This window comes from Alnus glutinosa, chromosome 6 (assembly GCF_958979055.1).
Source record: "Alnus glutinosa chromosome 6, dhAlnGlut1.1, whole genome shotgun sequence".
Taxonomy (NCBI): domain Eukaryota; kingdom Viridiplantae; phylum Streptophyta; class Magnoliopsida; order Fagales; family Betulaceae; genus Alnus; species Alnus glutinosa.
Genome location: NC_084891.1, coordinates 20,841,458 through 20,861,745, shown reverse-complemented (window position 1 = coordinate 20,861,745; position 20,288 = coordinate 20,841,458). Strand labels below are relative to the sequence as shown.

The 20,288-nt window shown below is 37.8% G+C and overlaps 1 protein-coding gene across 2 annotated transcripts; it reads right to left on the bottom strand.

The window, feature by feature from the left end:
• Window positions 1-1,076: 1,076 nt before the first annotated feature.
• On the bottom strand, window positions 1,077-20,288 carry LOC133870687 (uncharacterized). Of its 2 annotated transcripts, XM_062307864.1 has the most exons (15): window positions 19,966-20,286; window positions 19,655-19,734; window positions 19,322-19,439; window positions 19,012-19,190; window positions 9,751-9,833; window positions 9,451-9,635; window positions 8,403-8,464; window positions 8,093-8,201; window positions 7,877-7,996; window positions 7,186-7,305; window positions 6,947-7,067; window positions 6,698-6,854; window positions 3,324-3,396; window positions 1,826-1,953; window positions 1,077-1,504 (listed from the first exon to the last, which is right to left on the bottom strand). In XM_062307864.1, exons 1-15 carry the CDS (start codon window positions 20,141-20,143, stop codon window positions 1,382-1,384), a joined length of 1,836 nt encoding a protein of 611 aa, XP_062163848.1. In that variant the 5' UTR covers window positions 20,144-20,286; the 3' UTR covers window positions 1,077-1,381. The 2 variants fall into 2 exon arrangements, with proteins under 2 accessions (XP_062163848.1, XP_062163849.1); XM_062307865.1 differs by lacking the exons at window positions 1,077-1,504; window positions 1,826-1,953; window positions 3,324-3,396 and adding an exon at window positions 3,572-4,232 and having other exon boundaries at window positions 19,966-20,288.

Sequence of the window (20,288 nt, the reverse complement as noted above, 5' to 3'; positions counted from 1 at the left end):
TATTGGCCATTGCCTCGTTTCTTTTGAAAATTTTATTTAATGTACTATATATATATATATAGGTCAATGTATATTTGAGCCAAAATAATTAAGCTTGCTCTTGCAGGGGGAAAAGAAAAAAAAAAAAGGCTAAGCCTTATCCCTACCATAACAAAAATCATTTTATATCAAAACCTTAGTCCAAATCTACCATAAGCAACGACCTAAATTTGTTTGTAAAAAAATTAGGCATAAGCAATGGTCTCCGGTCGCCAAGAGCAATGTGAAAGAGTTTTTAACGCAATAAAAGCTGATGCAGCACAACCAATGCAAAACATCAAAATTCATTTTGATAGGTGTTTGAGTTGAAAATTGAAATACATTAAAAATTACAATTATTTTGATTATTTTTTGTTACTACTGATACTAATTTTATTTTTATTTATTAATTTAATCTTCAATCTTAATTTTTTTTTTTTTTTTTATTCAAACTTTGACCCTCTATCTTAATATATTTTTCATTTATGCTTTAACCTCTTCTAATATAAATTTCTAGCTTCGGGTTCAATTGATTTCAGGCAGTGCCATAATTGTAAGTACTTAGATTCGGAATTGAGAAGTTGGTGGTGACGATGGGTCTATCCGTATGGACCCGAGGAAAGTGTGGTTAATTGCATTTTTTTGGGATCTACTTTTGTGTCTAGTTAAAAGCCCGTTTGAATTTGTAATTTTAAAAAGTGCAATTTAAAATAACAATTTTAAAAAGTGCGATTTAAAAAAAATAATTTTTTTAAGACTCAATTAAGCGTTTAGCTTAATCGATGTTTAACCTTTAAAATCGCAAATTAGCCATTAAAATTTTGCGTTTTCAAAAAAGCATCATCTTACTTACGATTTGAAACAGCAAATTTTCTGCATTTTCAATCGCAATTTTTAAAAACGCAGTTCCTAAACAATTTATGTTCTACGATTTGGTTTAAAATCGCACTTATTGTCTACGAAATCTCAATTTCAAACGCACCTAAAACTCATTCGAATTGGAACTTTATCTTCTTTTTCTCTCCAAGGAGTAAAGAGCAGAAAGTGGAGCAAAAGAAGGTTCAAAATGTGACTTTTAACATTGCTTCTGTATATCATTCCGAGTGACTTTTTTAATTCCTTTTATCATTGCTTTCACTTTCTTTCTATATTTTTCTCCAACGTGATGCTGAAAATCGAGGCTATACACATTATCCTGTTGAATTTCTTTTTCTCGAATATCCAAACCTCACATGCCTAGCCAACCTTCACACGGGCTAACCTTTTTTCTGCAACAAGAAGACAACAATTGTCCTGTGTCACGATGCAATCAATTAATCAGAGCATCCAGATGTCTTCATCGACCAAGCAGCCAGCACATTAACTAAGCCAAGGCTTGAGCAATTATAGAACGATGAGATAGCTGCTGCTCATAAAGCTCCCGGAAAATATGGTATTTGGCATCATGATACTTCTTCACCTTTGGGTCTTTAGATGGATGAATGACCTGCCAAAATTTAAACACGTCAAGGACAATTGCAAACTATAAACCTAGGCCTCATATGCAGTCTCACAAAACAAAGCATATACATAACATCTGAAATGATACCATGCTGTTTGTGCAAGTTTGACAGATCAAAACTTTTAGGTCCTATTGCTTCCGAAACAAGACCAAACACATCGAAGACCAAACAGCATAGCAAATCATGTGGAAAGTTTTACCCCAGACCTATGTTCAAGTTCCTTGTCGAGCTTGAACACCTTTCTCACCTCATTGCCTATCTTGAATATAAAGAAATATGATTGAATTAAGGAACTGTAATGATACCTGACCAGCCGCATTCAGGGCCCTCATGGCCTCATTCAGACTATAATATTTCCTTGCAGCAACTGCACCAAGAATGGCAGCACCCAAAAGCACAGACTCACTCTCACGTGGAAGAATTATAGGGCAACCTACAACAATCATGAACAAGTAGGCCAAGAGTTAACATGAATAGTTTTTTTTTTTTTTTTTTTTTTTTTTTATAAGAGAAATATTATTAAAAAGCGTAAAGCGCAATCAAGTACACAAGAAGTATACAAGAAAGGCATCTAAGAGGAAGAAGAAAATAAAACAAGGAAATCGTTAAAACTAAACACTAAAGGTGTGAGGAACGCAGCCGACCAAGAGTACAAAGAATGAAAGAAAAATGAAAGAGTTAACATGAATAGTGCAATGCTTAAAAGAACTAAAAAATAAAAAAATAAAAAACCAGGGCATTCTTCATGACTTCTCTTCCCTCATCTATTTAATAGAAAGTTCTTTATCTGAAGGTTAATTTACTGATCCACATTTACACTGTACACCGGATGCAGCTGTCATGGAATTCAATTGCTGTCTTTTCATATATTCAGATTTGTGAATTTAAAGGTTTTGTGCATAGGGGCATATGTAATATCTGATGTAGGATTTTTCTTATGGTCCTATGTGTGCTTTCCTGGTCTTTTAGCTATTAGCTTTATCTAGAAGTTTTAATTAGGTAAGTATCAAGTCTGATTTGATTTCTATATGGTCTTCTTTTTAACATTTAGGAGAGTTTTACTTGTCAAGCAAGTCTATTAGATTCTTTAATGTGACCAATTGTTATCAATGAATGAGATGAATTTATGAAAATCTGAGTATTTTAAGGACACGTTGCCTAGGGATTCTCCTGTCTCTTCTTATATTCTTTCTTGCTTGTGGCACTACTTGATTTTCTCTTCATTGTTAGCATACTACTGTTACTACTCCACACTACTATTCTCTGCAAGAGGATCTCTATTTACCGTCCAACAGAATCTATACATTGGAATCAACCCCCAGAACCTCATAAGTTTAATTTCTCACCAACTTAGAACCATCCAACCACCTTTCCTTTACAAAGCAGCCTCTAGGTAAGAGACCCTATAGGCTGTCCTGTAGCTCCGTGTCAACAAGTGTCAACCATTGTTAGCCAGTCCAGTCATTTCATTGCAATCTTCATAATCAGAAGAGGAAACAAAGGTCCAGTTTACTGAACAACCCTACCTATCGTATGAGTAAACTACATAATTCCCGCGTGCTAAGCTGACGACACAATTTGAAGCACAATCAATAATTGTAAATGACAACACCACTGCTCATGCTCAAAAAAAGTGAAGGTTTAATCATTGTATACAATTTGCTGAAAGTTCTAATCATCAGCTGCAGTAAAGCAACAAGGAAAAGAAAAGAAACCATAACATTGACTTAACATGCACATGCACAACCCCCCCCCCCCCCCCCAAAAAAAAAAAAACAGAGAGAGAGAGAGAGAGAGAAAAACCAATGATATCTGCGTGTTCTTGAATGAATAAGGGGTTCTTTGAAAGACCACCACATGCAAGTATTGTGTCAATCTGTAAAGGAAGAATCAAAAAAAGATTCAAGGTTTAAACAAGTGTAAGAAGAATAACAGTCTAGAAAAGCATTCACCTACTTAGCTATCAAGCAATCCTTACCAAAGTCATTATAATCATAAAATAACAGGGTGGTACATCATAAATACAATCATACGCACAATATACATAGATATTTAAGCTTCTCAACTGTTTATTTATTAAGCAAAGCATGGCGTACCAAGGTTTGCATGAGGCCTTAACAGCTGTTCATGCACCAAATAGATATATTTATTTGCCAAGTTATGAATAGACCACAAATAATCCACTCTAAACTGATACACTTTATTTTGTATTACATTTCATCTATGCCAGTGCATTACATCATTTCACGATTTGTATTTTTCTTATAAAAATCAATAAGCAATTCCTCGACACCCTGTTCTCAGTTTCTGATGGGATTTAATACTGCTCAACAACAGGGCTTTGTTAGAAGATCATTTGGGCCACTAGTGTCACACCAGCTTCATATCCTCTTTTTGATCACTGGTCTCCAGCGTTCTTGAAATTTCTTTAAGGAAGCCCCTTAGTGTAATGGTGGCCTATTTGAATTAAGTAGGTACAAAGTGGATCCACTTGAAAGCTAAAACTTAAAGCAACAGAAATTCCTTCATAATCTTCTTCTCCAGCCCTTGACATCTTTCAAAGCAAGAGTGGACCAAGATCTTTAAGTCATTCACTTCAGGCTTAACCTTTCCATTCTTTTACCTTTCTTCGAGACCGACAGCCCAGCCTCCACCAGGCAAGGAGTTTCAAAATCATGTTGATGGTGCTGTGTTCTAGTTCCTCTCATAAGCCTAGCATTGATGTGGGGGGAGAAACTTTAGAAAGAGGGGAAATAATAATACTTTTAAATTGATTTATGCAACACAGAAATCAAGGACTTTTATTTTTGATAACCGGGGCTTCGCCCCAACTAAATCCCCAGAACACCATGCAAAGTGTCCCCTCCATATGAGTCAGGTAAAGCTCGGGATTTCGCCCACGGGCGTGGCCTCAAGGAATTGTTTGCACTCAAGGGGTTGAACTCAGACATCAAGGACTTAAAAAGAGTACAAATATTGGAAGTCACTGTAGAATTGGAAAGTATACTAGGAAATGAACTACAGCAGCAAAAAAACTAAAGGGTAACCTATTTTCAACAGGTTGGCACCTAAATCCTAGGCTCAGGTGATGACAAGGTGGGGTGGGCTGGGGTGGGCATCGGGTGCATATTCGATCCCAATCTTGTGTTGGCAATTTTTTTAAAAAAAAAAATTTATAAATACTAAAAAAAATTGCGTTGGCAATTTAAAAACCTTTAAAATAAAATTATGGAGGGATTGACATCTCTCACCTTCAGTTTGTAGATGACACTTTGATTTTCAGAGGGGCTGACCTAGTTCATATGTGCCATTTGTGGTGCTTGTTCTTATGTTTTGAAACAGTCTCGGGTTTGAAGATCAACTTGGCTAAGTCGGAGTTGGTTCTTGTGGGCAATGTTGATGTGGATGGGTTGGCTGATATTTTGGGTTGTGGGGTTGCTTCTTTGCCTTTGAAGTATTTTAGTCTCCTGTTGGGGGCTTCTTTTAACGCCAAGTCTATTTGGGACTAGGTTATTAAAAAGATAGAACGTCGATTGGCCAGTTGAAAAATGATGTATTTATCTAAAGATGAGAGGGCTACCCTCATCAAGCGCACACCTTCCAATTTGCCTACATATTTCATGTCCCTCTTCCCTTTCCCTGCAAGTGCTGCAAACCGTATTGAGAAGCTTCAAAGTGGCTTCCTTTGGGGTGGCTAGGAGAAGAGTTCAAATTTCACATGGTAAGCTGGTCCAAGGTTTGTTTCCCGATCAATGAGGGAGGTTTGGGGCTTCGGAACTTGTTGATATTCAATCGGGCTCTCTTAGGGAAATGACTTTGGTGCTTATGTGCATGAGAGAGAGGCTTGGTGGAGAGTTATACTGGACTCCAAATTTGGTAGTTTGTGGGGTGGGTGCTATTTTAATGAGCTTATTGGGGCATATGGGGTGGGATTATGGAAGAATATTTGGAGGGGCTGGGGGAAGTTTCTCAAGTCATACCAGATTTGAGGTGGGAGATGGATCTAAGATTAAATTTTGGCATGATTTGTGGTGTGGGGACAAGGCCTTTAAGGAAGCCTTTCCAATTTTATTTGGTATTTGCGTGTGTAAAGGATGCGTCCGTAGTGACTCACTTGCAGCTCTCTAGTGGGTCCAATCAATGGAATGTTAGTTTTGTTAGAGCGGATCATGATTGAAAAGCAGATGTGTTTGCTTAGCTCTTTAGCTTCTTGTATTCTATAAGTGTGAGATGGATAGGTGAAGACAAGCTTTAATGAGCTCCATCTAAAAGAGAATTCTTCAATGTTAGATCTTTCTATAGTATTCTGAGTTGCTGGTACAACTCTCTTTTCCCTTGGAAGAGTATTTGGTGGACTACAACTCCCTTAAGGCCGGTTGTTTTTGCTTAGTCGGTGGCCCTAGGAAAGATCCTTACTATGACCATCTCAAGAAGGGGCATGTAATAGTGATTGATAGGTGCTGCATTTGCAAAAGAAATGGAGAGTTTGTGGATCAGCTTCCTCTCCATTGTGAAGCAGTGTGTGCCTTATGGAATGCTTTCTTCAATCAATAGGCCTAGACGCATTATTGACTTGTATGCATGTTGGTGGATTGCTAGTAGCACCCAGAATGCTGTTGTGTAAAAGATGGTGTCCGCTTGTCTTTAATGGTGTATTTGGAGGGAATGAATGATAAGAGTTTTGAAGATCGCAAGAAGATGGAGGAGCTAAAGTATTTTTTCTTCAATACGCTTTATCCGTGGACAGTTGTTTATATTTCTCCTTTGGTCCTAAGTTTTCATGATTTTCTTGTTATTGTTTTCTCTTGTATACTTCCTGTGTACTTAAGGGTGCCTTAAGCTTTCAATGATATCTTGATTACTTATATATATATGGACATAAATGAAAGTTGAAGTTGAAACTTAAACTCAACATGCATAGAAAACTTTGGAAGGATACACTGAAACAAACTCTTCTCCAAAACTATGGATGTAATGTTTTACCCAAAAAGGGAAAAAATTATATACACAAAAAAAAAAAAAAAAAAAATACAATACTACTCATAATTCTATTATTTTTAAAGTATTGTTTAACTTCAAATACACACTTGTGTGTCACAAAGTTAAAACGTTTTTATAGGGGTAAGATGTATATCTAGTTTCAAATAACTGTATGAAGTGTAGTTCCATATTCTTACACTGTGACCATGGGCATTGCAATGCTCTACAATGTGACGTGTACCATATGCAATACCCTGTAAGGTAGCCAGGTACAGAATAGCCAACTGTTTCTCACTTGTGTCAAGCGTTAAGCCACAGACCATTCCTCTTGATTTAGGGTCTGCAATAGGAGACCTGAGACATCACCCATTTAGCAGCTTAATTTTTGGAAGAAAAGTTTTGGCACTATGACCTGAGAAATCAAGCTTTAGTCTATAACCATTTACCTGTTCCCGTGAAAGTCAGGTAGGACATGTGTGTCGTCAGTCAAAGCAGCAAGAAAGGGACGCTTCAGATCAAGCATCATTGTTTCTAATATCTCGTTCAGAAGTTCAAACACAGAAATACCTGGAAGATTACAAAAGAAAATATAGATAAACCTATATTAGATTTGTATAGAAAGATATTCACCCTGTTTATTTTAGTAAACATGTACTACAAACTAAGTTAGAGTGAACAATCTCACATCTAGAAGCAGCACGATTCGCAAGGCGTGGTGATGCGACGTGGTTTTCAATTACATGGTCCAATAATGCACCAGTAGCACTCTGACCCCCTTCTGTGAGCCAATACTCAGGTACCATAGCTGAATACGAAGAAAAAATGGAAAAGGACAATTATATTATCACTTAGTACATGCCAAATTGGCAGCTACCTTAGAATGAAGCAGAAAGATATTAGATCACCATCTTCTTTTACATAGTGCTGTTGAGAGGGAGTTTCATCATTGGTGTTAACAATAATTGGAGTGCATTGAGTGGTGCCCAAAACAGTTGTGGAGGTTCTAGCATGCGGGAAAGGGTTTTGATTGCCATGCAAGTAGCAAGATTATGAGTGCTGTACCGCTTTGTCATACATTGATAATATGTAAAGAGAAGAATAATCGAACTTTCAAAACAGTGGAGCTTGATTTAAATTTGTTGAAGTCTATGTAATTGCGTAAATGCGCTAGGCAACCTCCATTGTCACTCGTTCAGACTCTTGCTTCTTTGACTTTCGATTGTAAATATTTAGAAATATCTTTATAAAATCTGCATACTACAGGGCCAACAGATATTCGCCTCTTCCAGGATTCTTCAGAATGTCAACTTCCAAAAGATACAATATGATTCAAATCCCTTCAGCCGTATACTGAACATGAAGTTCCAAAAATTTACCTGACCAGAATGGTCCCCAGACCCCTGGAATGAACAACTTGCTCCGTGATATAGCCATATGGCAAGTAGAAGTCCCACAGACTAGTACCATTCGGTGGCATATAGCTTCCATGTCGCACTCTGAAAAAATATCATTTTTAGTAGGAAAAACATATTATACGAAGTTAAGCTACTAAATCATGATAATAAGAAAATCTTTTGACAAGCCATAATAACCTTTAGCTTCAGAATCTAACTGTGGAACACTTTCCATTAGCCCCACACCACCAGCATGAGCATCAATCAGTGACGTCCCAACAGGAATTCCCGCTAAAAGCCCCAGTTCCTGGAAATCCAATGACTTGGATAAGCAAGAAACTAGCCACAAGATTGCGTCAACCGTATCAAGTTAAATCACCCTCCAAACGCCAAAAAAATGTGATGCATCATACTGTCTTGCAACTAAATAAATATATTTGTTTAGCTAATGGACCTCAAGAGATGCCATTCAAAATCAATGTGAAATCTTCATTACAAAATTTCTTGCCTTTGCGGCAGCTGGAGTAAGACCAGAACCCAAAGGATGGCCAGGGAAAGCTACACTTCGTCCTGTTGAAATTGTTCATTTCCAAGTTAGAAACAGCGTCAGAAATTACAAATGGTAGAGTAAAAAATTAAAAATGAAATCCAAAAAAGAAAAAACAATAGTTCATAGACTAGCAAAACCAAGCAATAAATTATTATTAATTACTCAGAATTTACCTGTATGTTTAAAAAATAAAGAACAAAGAGATAACCCATTCCAGAAATACGAATACCAATAAGAATATAATTTAGGGTACAGACATCCAGGTCATCCACCAAAAGATTTCTTTATTTTTCATCACTAACAATCATATGCATAATGCTTATGTTTTTTAAGAGTTTCACCTCTTTATTCTACCCAAAGGCTCAGCAAAGACTAATAGTTTGCAACTTCACTTGGTTGTCAAAGAATAAATTGCTGTATTTCCAAAATCTTTATATGTATTTATAAAAAGATCTGCATATTTGTCCAAGAAAAGTAATGCAAAAAGTGGTCCTTATTTTCACATGCACAGTGCCATTGTACCACTGAAAATGTCACCGTATGGGGAGGAAGATTTTTCCGAAGATCAGAGTCAAAAGCAATAGTGACCAAATATGGATTTTTCCACAGTTAATCACACATGAACAACATAATTGCTACTCAAGCTAAATTACTTGTCATAGGCATGTACTAAAACAAATTTAAGATTTGGAATTTAGAACTCCATAATGCTGGAAAAACATAGACAAGCTATCTTTAGAATACACAGCAAGAACATTTAAATAAAAGGCATCCAATTAACAAGAAAGGTCGTCTTCCTCACATATTAAGAAAACACAGGGAGAACATTTAAATAGTCAAACAAAATGACATGCCAAAGAGTTAAGATCTATTCATTTTTCTAATCATCAGCACTTCACAGAATATCAACTATGAGAAAGGATTTCAAATATGCTTGATGTTAAGTTATCATGAAGTCCTGTCACCAGAGAAAATAAACAAAACAGAAATTGTCCAACAAGCATACCTATCTTAGCATGATGTCCATCTACAAGATCACCTAATCCAATCTCCTCCAAGAAGTCATCATCCCATCCACAAGCTTCCATATCTCGGGAATCTTTTTCATTGACTTGCTGCATGTGCGCATGACCAAGATACATCCATTTGCACACTGTGGTGCACAGACTCCGAGTATCATCTCCTGTTGCCCTAGAATAATCCAAAGAAATCAGGATAATAATCAAGTTGAAATCCAACTTGATGTGTAATAAGAAAGATGCCAGGACTTCAAGAAGATATACTCATGACCGGCAGATTTAATCACCTGTATGACAACCAATCACTTAAGTCCATCCACCTGAACACCATTGACCAAGATTCTTTCAAATTTTCTTTCACCCATAGAAGCTGAAATATTGGTCTGTATCAGAAAATTTTCAATACAGAAACAGCATTTTCTACCCAAAAGAACATTAAAGAAATAATTGACTGAAGAAAGTGGACACATTTGTTAGAATCTAACTGCCTCAGCAACTAATCTCAAAAGGTAGAACTATGGTACATTTTATACAATTTAATTTTAATTCGTAAAATGACATCTGGTGCTGTTTGAGATGATCATCTATCTTAGTTCACAGTCTATCATTCACTTCCCCTGTCATGCCCAGAACCATTGTGTTTAACTTATCAACAGATTCAACTTTCTAGATTTCCCATATTGCTTTGAACAGCCGGACGAGTTTCTTGATGCTTCACCACTTGAAATAACACCTGCTATCTAGATCCAGTACAATCAAAGTTCTAATTTTCACAACCTAGATTGGCCAAAAGGCCCAAACTACATCTTTTTTTTTTTTTTTGATAAGTAATTTCATTATCATTTTAATTAAGTCCCAAACTACTTCTATGGTAATTACATCAACATTATTCACATAAATGATTCTATGTTTCATTTTGGGCAAGGACAAAGATTCTGGTGGTTTAATTCACAACCAGGTTCCTTAAATTATTGGAAAATTTACTGAAATCGATTGTGCCTGTGATGCAGGGAGCTATAAGCTGGTTTTGTTCAATTCTAGTTTTATTCAATTTTAGGATTTTGGATATTTTTATAATTATCAGATTTTTTGCATTAGTGTGAGGAATTTTTTTTTGATAAGTACATTAGTGTGAGGAATTAGACGCCTATAAATATGGATGTAATGGTTTCTCTTCTTCAATGATGGATAAATGAAGAAGATTTTTTTTTCCCAGCAACGATTGCTCTTGAAGATTTTGTGATGCAACTCTTTTCCGAGAAGTGATGCCAAGGAACCTTAATTTTGATGCCTTTTTTTTTTTTTTTTTTTTTTTTTTTTTAATCTATGTTTTCTTCTGAAACTCCAAGTAATTTCCAAGCAAACCCTAGTAGAGCAAATTTATTAAAAAGCGCAAGGGGAAAAACAAAAGCACATAAGATGTATACAAGAGAAAAACACCCAATAGTATCAAGAACAAGGAAAGAGAGCACAAAAATCTACAAAGCTAGAGACATCAAGAAAGGCAATAACATAGAGCCACTCATAGAAGGATTTAAGGAAACAGAGTTGTAGATCCGAGCTTGTCTTCTCACAATCATCGAAGTTTCGAGCATTCCTTTCTCACCAAATGCACCACATTAGACAAGAAGAGAGATTACATTCCAAATAGCATTCAAATCCTTCTGACTAAAGCTTCTTTTCCAACACGCTAGGAGCTCCACCACCCGTCTAGGCATAAAACACTCTACCCCAAACATCTTAAAAACCAAAACTCACAAGCCTCTCGCAATATCACATTGAAGAAGAGGTGATAAGGAGTTTCCCCCACTCTTTTTGCACATACAAGACCAATCTATCACTATGATGTAACGCTTGCGAAGATTATCCATAGTGAGAACTTTTCCTAATAATGTTGTCCACGTGAAGAAAGCCACCCTCAAAGGAGCTTTAGACCTCCATATGCTCTTCCAAGGAAAAGAGTTGTCAACATTGGGAAGGAGAGCTTTGTAAAATGTTTTGATCTCAAAAGATCGTCTTTTGTAGGGAGCCCAACATCACTTATCTTCCACTACCCAACTCCTCCTAACATATTATAGAGCATTGGAAAAAGAAGAAACAGAGTCCACCTCCCAATCATGTACCAATCTGATAAAATTCATATCCCAATGCACCTCGTCATTGTGACCAAACATATGGCCAGCCACCAGAGTATCCATGTCCCTTGCAATGCAAAATAACTCCGGAAAAGAGTCCACCAAAGGAATCCCCACACTAAATGTCATGCCAAAACTTGATCCGAGAGCCATCACTCATCTCGATAGAAACAAAACTAGAAGGCATCCCAGCCCCTCCAAATATATTTTCATAGACTTGCCCCATAAGACCCTGTGACAACTTTAGAGCTCCATCTGCCCACCAAACTACCATATATATATATATATATATAAGTAAAAATTCATTAAAAAGCGCAGAGGGGCGCAACCTTAGTACATAGGAAGTATACAAAGGAGCCCCTAATTAGAGGACCGAAACGAACAAGAAAGTAAAAAATCAGCGTACGGCATACTACTCCCGCTATACGCCGACACCCAAAGATATAACATATTAAGCACATTTCTACAAAGAGCCCCAACCTGAACCTCCACATCCTCAAAAAGCCTAGAATTTCTCTCACGCCACAAGCCCCACAAAACACAAAGAGGAACCTGCTTCCAAATACGGTGAACAGGACCACGACCCAGCAAAGTTCCCCAAGCACTTAATAAATCTAAGACACTACTAGGCATATCCCACTCCACCCCAAACAAGCTATAAAAGAAACTCCAAACAACCCGAGCCACGTCACAATGGAGAAGAAGGTGATCAACGGATTCCCCATGCTTTTTACACATAACACACCACTCAACCACCACAATGCCACGCCTTCGAAGGTTGTCATGAGTTAAAATCTTTCCTAAAGCTGCTGTCCATACAAAGAACGCAACCCGCTTCGGAGCTTTAACACGCCATATACCCTTCCAAGGAAAAGAAACCGCCTCATGACAGGCTAAAGCTTTATAGTAGGTCTTCACTTCAAAATTCCTCCTCTTGGAAAGAATCCACACCGCCCTGTCAACCTCCCCATGCCGAACCCGAGTAGAGTATAATTGATCAAAGAAGGACATTACCATCTCCAACTCCCAATCCTGATATATATATATATATTTTGATAAGTAAGAAGAAGACTTTATTAAGGCGCCCCTACGTACACAGGAACAACCAAAGCTAACCCGCAAAAAACCAACAGAAACAACAAAACCCAAATCCCCGAAACCGAAGAAAAAACCCCAAAACAAACTACAATAGAACCCAAGTAAGAAACTAAACAACCCACCACCCACCAAAGCACACAAACCTACATCATGTGTGCCTTGCATTTCCTACTCCTAGAAGGATCTTTCGCAACACCATAATTGATGGAACTATGCAAATTAAGTAGCTCCCTTTTTCCTTTAGACTTTTGGCGCGGAATCATCTTTTCCTGTTGAAAATCTTCTTCCATGACATCCCTAATTGCCAAGGCCTCCTCCCCAAAAGCCCCTTACCATATTTTTTATCCACAACCAGTCGCCAAAAGCCTCTCTCCACAACATATCTCCATAACAACTTTTCCAACAAAGCCTGATTGATGGTGAGCAAACTCCAAATCTCCAAACCTCCAAGACTATGGGGAGTACAAACCTTCTTCCAATAAACAAGATGGAACTTAGACTCGTTATCCAAACCATCCCAAAAGAAATCCCTCTACAGCTTTTCTATCTAATTAGCAACGTTGACGAGGATAGGGAAGAGAGAAAGGTAATAAGTAGGCAAGTTGAAAAGCGTGCTCTTGATAAGCGTTAACTGACCGCCCCTGGATAGATAGAGTCTTTTCCGCCCTGCTAATCTTCTCTCGATTTTATAAATAATTGTATCCCAAATTTTTTAGCCTTGAAGGGAGCACCCAAGGGAGACCCAAATATTTCAAAGGCAAAGACGAAACCCTACAACCCAAAATACAAGCCAAAGCATCCACATTTGGCACATCACCCATAGGAACCAATTCAGATTTGGCCAGATTAATCTTCAACACTAAAAATAGCCTCAAAACAAAGAAGAACGCATCATAGATACCAAAGATTATCCGAAGCAATCCCACAAAAAATAAGTGAATTGTCTGCAAAAGGAAGACGAGAGACAAAGTGTATCATCATTCCTAGCCCCCACCGAAAAGCTAGAGATAAAGCCCTCGGTCACTACGGCGAACATCCTTCTGCTAAGAACTTCCATAACAATCACAAAAACGATAGGGATAGAGGATCACCATGTCTCAGACCACGAGAGCTATTGAAGAAACTACTAGGAATACCATTAAACAGAATAGTGGAGATGCAGTGCGCAATCCAACTGTCATTTCTCCCCAAAGCCACATCTCCTTAACATGTATAACAAGAAATCCCAGCTGATGTGGTCATAAGCCTTTTCTAAGTCCAACTTACATAACACTCCTGACTCGGCCAATTTGAGATGACTATCTGAGCATTCATTGGTGATGAGAACAGAATCTAAAATATGATGACCTTAGATAAAAGCATTTTTTGAGTTGGGTTCCTTTTGTATCTTGGGTTTTATTTTGTATCTCATTTGCTTTGTATTTCGGGTTTGATTTGGGTTTCTTGGGGGTGTTGGGTTCTAGGGTGCCTGGGTTTTGGCTGTGGGTGCTATTTGGGTGTTTGATGGGTTGTATGGCTGTACTTGAGTTTTGGGTTGATGCTGGGTTTTGATGTATTTTGGGGGTTGCCTCTTTAGGGTTGGGAGCTTGTTGGGGTTCTTAATGTTTCTTTGGGGGTTGCTAATCGAGGGTTGGGAGCTTGATGGGGGTTCCTTTTGTATTTTTGGGGGTTGCTTCTCTAGGGTTGGGAGCATGATGGGGTTATTAATGTATTTTTGGGGGTTGCTTCTCTACAGTAGGGTGCATGTTTGGGGGTTCTTACTGTATTTTTGGGGGTTGCTACTGGTTGGGAGCATGATGGGGGTTCTTATTATTGTATTTTGAGGGGGGGGTTTTTTCTGCTTCTTGGGTTGTTGTTGGGGCTTCTTTTGTATTTTGGGTTCTTGTGGGTTTTCTTGGGTTAGCTGGGTTGTTCCTTTGTATATTACCTGTGTACTTAGGGGCGCCTTACGCTTTTTTTAATGAAATTTCCTTACTTATCAAAAAAAAAAGAAATCATCTTCTCCAAGATAGTTTTCAATCTATTAGCCAAAACCTTCGCAATAATCTTATAAATGCCTCTTACCAGACTGGTGGGACGAAAGTCTCCAACCTCAACAAACCCTCCTTTCTTAGGAATAAGGGAAATGAAGATTGCATTCAAATGTTTAACAAACTTGCCACACGTGTGGAAATCAAGACCTTCATAACATCTTCTTTGATAACTTCCCAAAAAGACAAGAAGAAAAAGCCAGAGAGAAACCATTTGGACCTGAAGCCTTGTCCTTGTTTAACTTTTCACTGCTTCGAAAACCTCCCTTTCCTCTAAGGCTCGCTCCACCCAAGCTTTCTCTTCCCCACTAATAGAGTGGAAAGGAAGACCATCCAAGTTTGGCTGCCAATTTTCGTTCTCAGTGTATAGTTGAGTGAAAAATTGGATTATATGATCCTTGACTTCATCCAGATTAGAAGAGGTTTCTCCATTGATAGCAAATTCTCTACAGTGTTGCATTTTCTATTAAAATTAGCCACCCGATGGAAGAACTTGGTATTTTTATCCCCCCCCCCCCCCCCCCCCCCCCCCCCACCCTTTAACCACAACGCCCTCCACTTTTGCCTCCAGCTCACCTCCTCCAAAAGAGTAGTCTTCTCCAGCTCAACTGTAGCCGCTTCCTTCCTCAATATCTCCTCATTTCTAAGATCTCTTTTGGATTGGATTATTTTAAACGTTCCTAATTTTGTCTTAGAGAATCTGGTAGATTTGATTCATTTTTTAAATTGTAGTAGCCTCTAGGGTATTTGGCCTCTTGCATGCTTTTCGTGTACGAGGGCTTTGCCTTTTTCTTTCTATAAATTTATTATTATTCATCAATATCTCCTCACTAGAAAGTGGTCTCTGTTCTTCAATTCCATCCAGCCCTTTTAGATCATCAAGAAGAGCCCTTTTGTTTTTTCTACACATTACCAAACTCTGTATCATTCCACAATTTTAGGTCAGCTTTCAGGGCTTTCAATTTTGAGTCAAAACAAAGCTAGGACAGCCATGAAAGTAATAAGAAGACCACCAGTGTCTCACCTTCTCAATAAAGCCATCTTTCAACCAAATGTTTTCAAAATTCAAACAACTTCTGCTATTCTAAAAAATGTCACAACAAGGAGAATAGGAAAGTGATTTGAGAAAACTCTGAGTAATCTACTCTAGTTAATGTTCGGAAAATGATCCTCTCACTCAAGAGAGAAGAGAAACCTATCAATTCTAGAGCACGAAGGAAAATCCCAATTAGACCAGGTGAAATTCCCACCCTGGAGGAAGATATCAATAAGACCCTATTCAAAGATAAAGTCCGAGAACTCTTCCATACCCTAAAATCCTAATCCTCAATACCCTAAACCACCCAGCCCCATAAGTTTCACAAACATAAAATAATGTTCACGCATACTGTTAATGGGTATTGTTCACACGTTTTGTTCATGGATACTGTTCACACAGTATTTGATACAAGGGAGCGATAAGCTGGCTTTGTTTGATTCTCATTTTAGTCAATTTTAGGAGTTTGGATACTTTTATAATTTTAGTCATACATATCAAAAAAGATTTTTAAATGTAGGATGAAATTTTAATGCATTAGATTCTACTTTGGGTTTTATTGTGTTATTGTGGGTCTCACTAGTTATTTGGTTTTGGCCTTTAGTAGTTAAAGTCCAAGGAGTCTAAACCCATTAAGATGAGGCATTAGATGCCTATAAATATGAACGTAATGGTTTTTTTCCCATGATGGTTGAATGAAAAAGATTGGCTATGAAATTTCCAGCAACAAGGATTGTGTGATGCAACTCTTCTTCGAGGTTTGGTATTGGGGTACCCTAAGTGTGATGCTTAAGGGAACTGCTGTGATGGCAGGCTTCTCTTTTTTTTCTTTTCAGTTTCCAGAAATTTTGTTTCGAATTATTTTTTTTCTTTTTCTTTTTTTGTTAAAGATAAAAGCTGTCTATTGAGCAACAAAAAAAATGCCAAGTTGGAGAAGCAAGAAGATGAGATCTTGCTAAAAGAATTCAAGGAAAGCTTGGACTCAAAATCAAAGGAAGATATGATAATTGTTAAATGTATTGATCAAGTGTTCTCAGATCATGAATTAGAAGAGCAGTTGGTGGATTGGTGTTGTATTTGTAAGAGGTGTGAGAAGTATGTGAATCATCTTCTTATCCACTGTGAGATTGCTAGTGCCTTATGTAGTGCTATCTTCAGTCTTAGGTTCTTTTGGGCTCTTCTTTGGCTAGCTTTTGGTTGCTTCTCTGTATACTTCCGGTGTACTCAGGGGCGCCTTACGCTTTTAAATAAAACTCTTATTACTTATCAAAAAAAAACTTGAGTAATGCCTCGAAGAGTGGTTGACCTCTTCACTTGTTGGAGAGGGTTAAGTGGCATTCCCCAGAGTGCATTAATGTGGAAGATAGTACCATCCTACCTTTTGTGGTGTATTTGGAGGGAAAGAAATGATAGGAGTTTTGAAGACCATGAGAGGACGGTGGTAGATCTAAAGTCTTTCTTCTTTAATACTATTTACCACTAGGCAGCTGCTTTAGACTTTCCTAATTTGCTTAGTTTTCATGATTTTCTTGACCTTTTTTTACTTTTTAGCTAGGTGTTCTCTTGTATACTTAATGTGTACATAAGTTGTACCTTTTACACTTTCTAATGATATTTTGATTACTTACAAAAAGAGAAAAAAAGTAGAGAAATTGGACTTGGCTACCATTTTAAATGAAGATAAGATATCAAATTCTTTCAGTTTTTTTGGGTTACAATGGGTCATGCCTAGACGAGTGGTAGACCTCTTCACCTGTTAGAGAGGGCAGTTTGGTAGCCCTTGTAGTGCAGCAATGTGGAAGTTGGTACTGTCTTGCCTAATGTGGTATATCTAGAGAGATAAATTATCAAAGTTTTGAAGACTACAAGATAACGGTAGTGAAAGTAAAAGCTTTTTGCTTCAACACCCTTTACCAGTGGACGTCTGCCCTGGATTGCTTTCATTTTCCAAGCTTTTGTGATTATCTTGATCTTTTTTCATCTTCTCGTTAGGTATTTCTCTTATATACTTCTTGTGCACTTGAATTGCACCTTTGGGCTTTTTAATGAAATTCAATTACTTATCAAAAATAAAAAGTTAAACTTGAAACAAGGAGTCTCATTCCTAGGTTTATGTTGCAGTTGAAGACAAGGCCATATCATCTACATTGACACAAGGCCATATCATCTACACTGACTTTTCAAAATATTGATTTTTTTGTCATACCAGAAATAATCAAATTATCACTACCTTTATTCCTTCTTCTACTTCTCCTTCCAAGCACAAGATACCCCCAAGGAGTTGCAGGATTTTCTCTACCAAAGGGGGCCCTCCCTTCACCACCCCATGGGAATAGTCTACAATGTTTATAACTACTACTCTTACTACGAAACGCTTACCTAGCCAACATTTAGATCTGGCTCTACCCAAACTTTTTAATGGTCCAACTAAAATGATGGATGTATCACTATCATCAATGCTACATCAAACAAAGAAGAGAAACAAATAGTCAAGGATGCATTTAAAGAAACCAAGGATCATTGTACTTCAAACATTTCAAAACTCTAGGACAAGTTTTCTCGAACCAAGGGAGAAGGATGAAGAGAACGATAAGCTAGTTTTGTTTAATTCTAGAATTATTCAATCTTAGGAGTTTGGATATTTTTATAATTTTAAGATTTTTAGGTATAAGATGAAATTTAAGGCATTAAATTTTATCTTGGGTTTTATTATTTATTGGGTTTTGTTTGTGGGTTTCACTAGTCATTTGGTTTTGGGCCTTTATTAGTTAAAGCCCATAGAGTCTAAGTCTATTAGGGTGGGGCAAATAGGCATATAAATATGGATGTAATGGCTTCTTCTTCTTCTTTTTCGAATGACGGTCGAATGGGAAAAAAAAAAAACCACACACACACAGCTACGAAATTTTTAGCAATGAGGATTTTGTGATGCTACCTTCACCAAGGTAACCCTAAGTATGATGTTTAGGTAAACTAGGTGTGATGACCAAGTATGTCTCTCTCTTTTTCTTCTTCTTCTTCTTTCTATTTTCTTTTAAGTTTCCAGCAATTTTGTTTCGAGTTCCAACCAATACTTTTTTTTATATAAGTAATTGACCCCATAAACATGAAGCATACCAATTGCTATTAGAAATCCAACATGATGCTACGTTAGAGATACCAACTACCAGGCAAGAGGATATTATGAACATAATACAGGATTGTATAGTGCAGAAAGCCTAAATATGATTAGACTAGCCATTAAGGTACCTTTGGTGGCTGCATCTCTGGGGAAAGGGATCCACCACAGTACTGTAATACAGGTGAGTGATGGGAATTGATCCTTTCAGCTTGTGCTACAGCTCTATGGTCCATCCATACTATGACATTTCTTCTTGAATCACCACTCCAAGAAACTGAGACAGGAGAGCCATCAGCATCCACCGCAACTGCAAAGAGAAATCACTTTCTTCCCTAATTATATAGGCTCCATCGTCCATATTGTAGGCGTAATAAGCAAGTTATGGCAAGCTATCTTTATTCATAAAACGCTGAAACAAGCAACCAGAAAATTACACACCAAGAGAACAAGTAGCCGCAAACCCCAGACCCTTCACTTCTTCCCCCGCGACATTAGCAAGGGAGCATGCCGATTTCACAGCCGCACAAATGGCATGCCAGATATCTGTAGAAGATTGCTGTTGGAAAATAAAGTTTGTCAATGATCATCCATATCCCATATTTATTTTTGATAAACATCTATTGCTTTGCTCGACAATTACATTGTCCAAACGACTTGGCAATTATTTTTTTTTTTTGATGAATGAAACAACTTGGCAATTATGCTGCCCCAAGGAACTTCCTTTCCAATTTCATAACTATTTGATGAATTTCAATTGCTCATTAGCATTACCTCAACACAGTCCCCGTCTTTCCAAATCTGTATTGGGCTACTAGAAGAACCCAGAAGCTTCCCGTTCTCATCAAACAGACCTGTATAAAGAAGCCCGCGGTAACGAGAATCCGTAGCGTTTAAGGAGAGTAATTACTACAATTTGCATTCTTCGAAAAGATACATAACACGAAAAAAAAAAAAAAATGAAACCATCAAAAGGAACACAACGAAACCAATCCCAGTCAAACAGTGAACGCTCACGAAAAACTAACCAACAAGCATCAGAAACACAAATATCGTAGATGTAGAGAGAGCGAGGGAGAGTGGACCTGCGCGGGCACTGCCGGTGCCGACGTCCACGCCGAGGAAGACAGAGCGGAGAGGGACGGAGTCCGAGGCGGCGGCGGTGGAGGCGGCCATTTCGAGGAAGGAGGAGGCAGAGGAGCGAAAGTGTGGCAGGGGCAGGAGTGGGGTTGTATCGGACCGCCCTCTTCTTTTGCCAGACATTTCTCCTTTTTCTCTCTTTATCCACTTTTGTCTCTCTTTGTTGATTTGGATGTTAAAGCGTAATTAACCTAATCTCATTTTTTTCAGTTTTCAACGATGCGAAGAGAAAACAAAAGTTGTGAACCTTTTTCACTTCATCGACGAC

Excerpts from the sequence above, each read along its gene's own strand:
- LOC133870687 (XM_062307864.1), bottom strand. The coding sequence starts at position 20,143 with ATGTCTGGCAAAAGAAGAGGGCGGTCCGATACAACCCCACTCCTGCCC. Across the intron at positions 19,440-19,654 it reads AAGACGGGGACTGTGTTGAG|CAATCTTCTACAGATATCTG; the intron begins GTAATGCTAATG and ends ATTTTCCAACAG. Across the intron at positions 7,306-7,876 it reads CTGGGGACCATTCTGGTCAG|CTATGGTACCTGAGTATTGG; the intron begins GTAAATTTTTGG and ends CTTCGTATTCAG.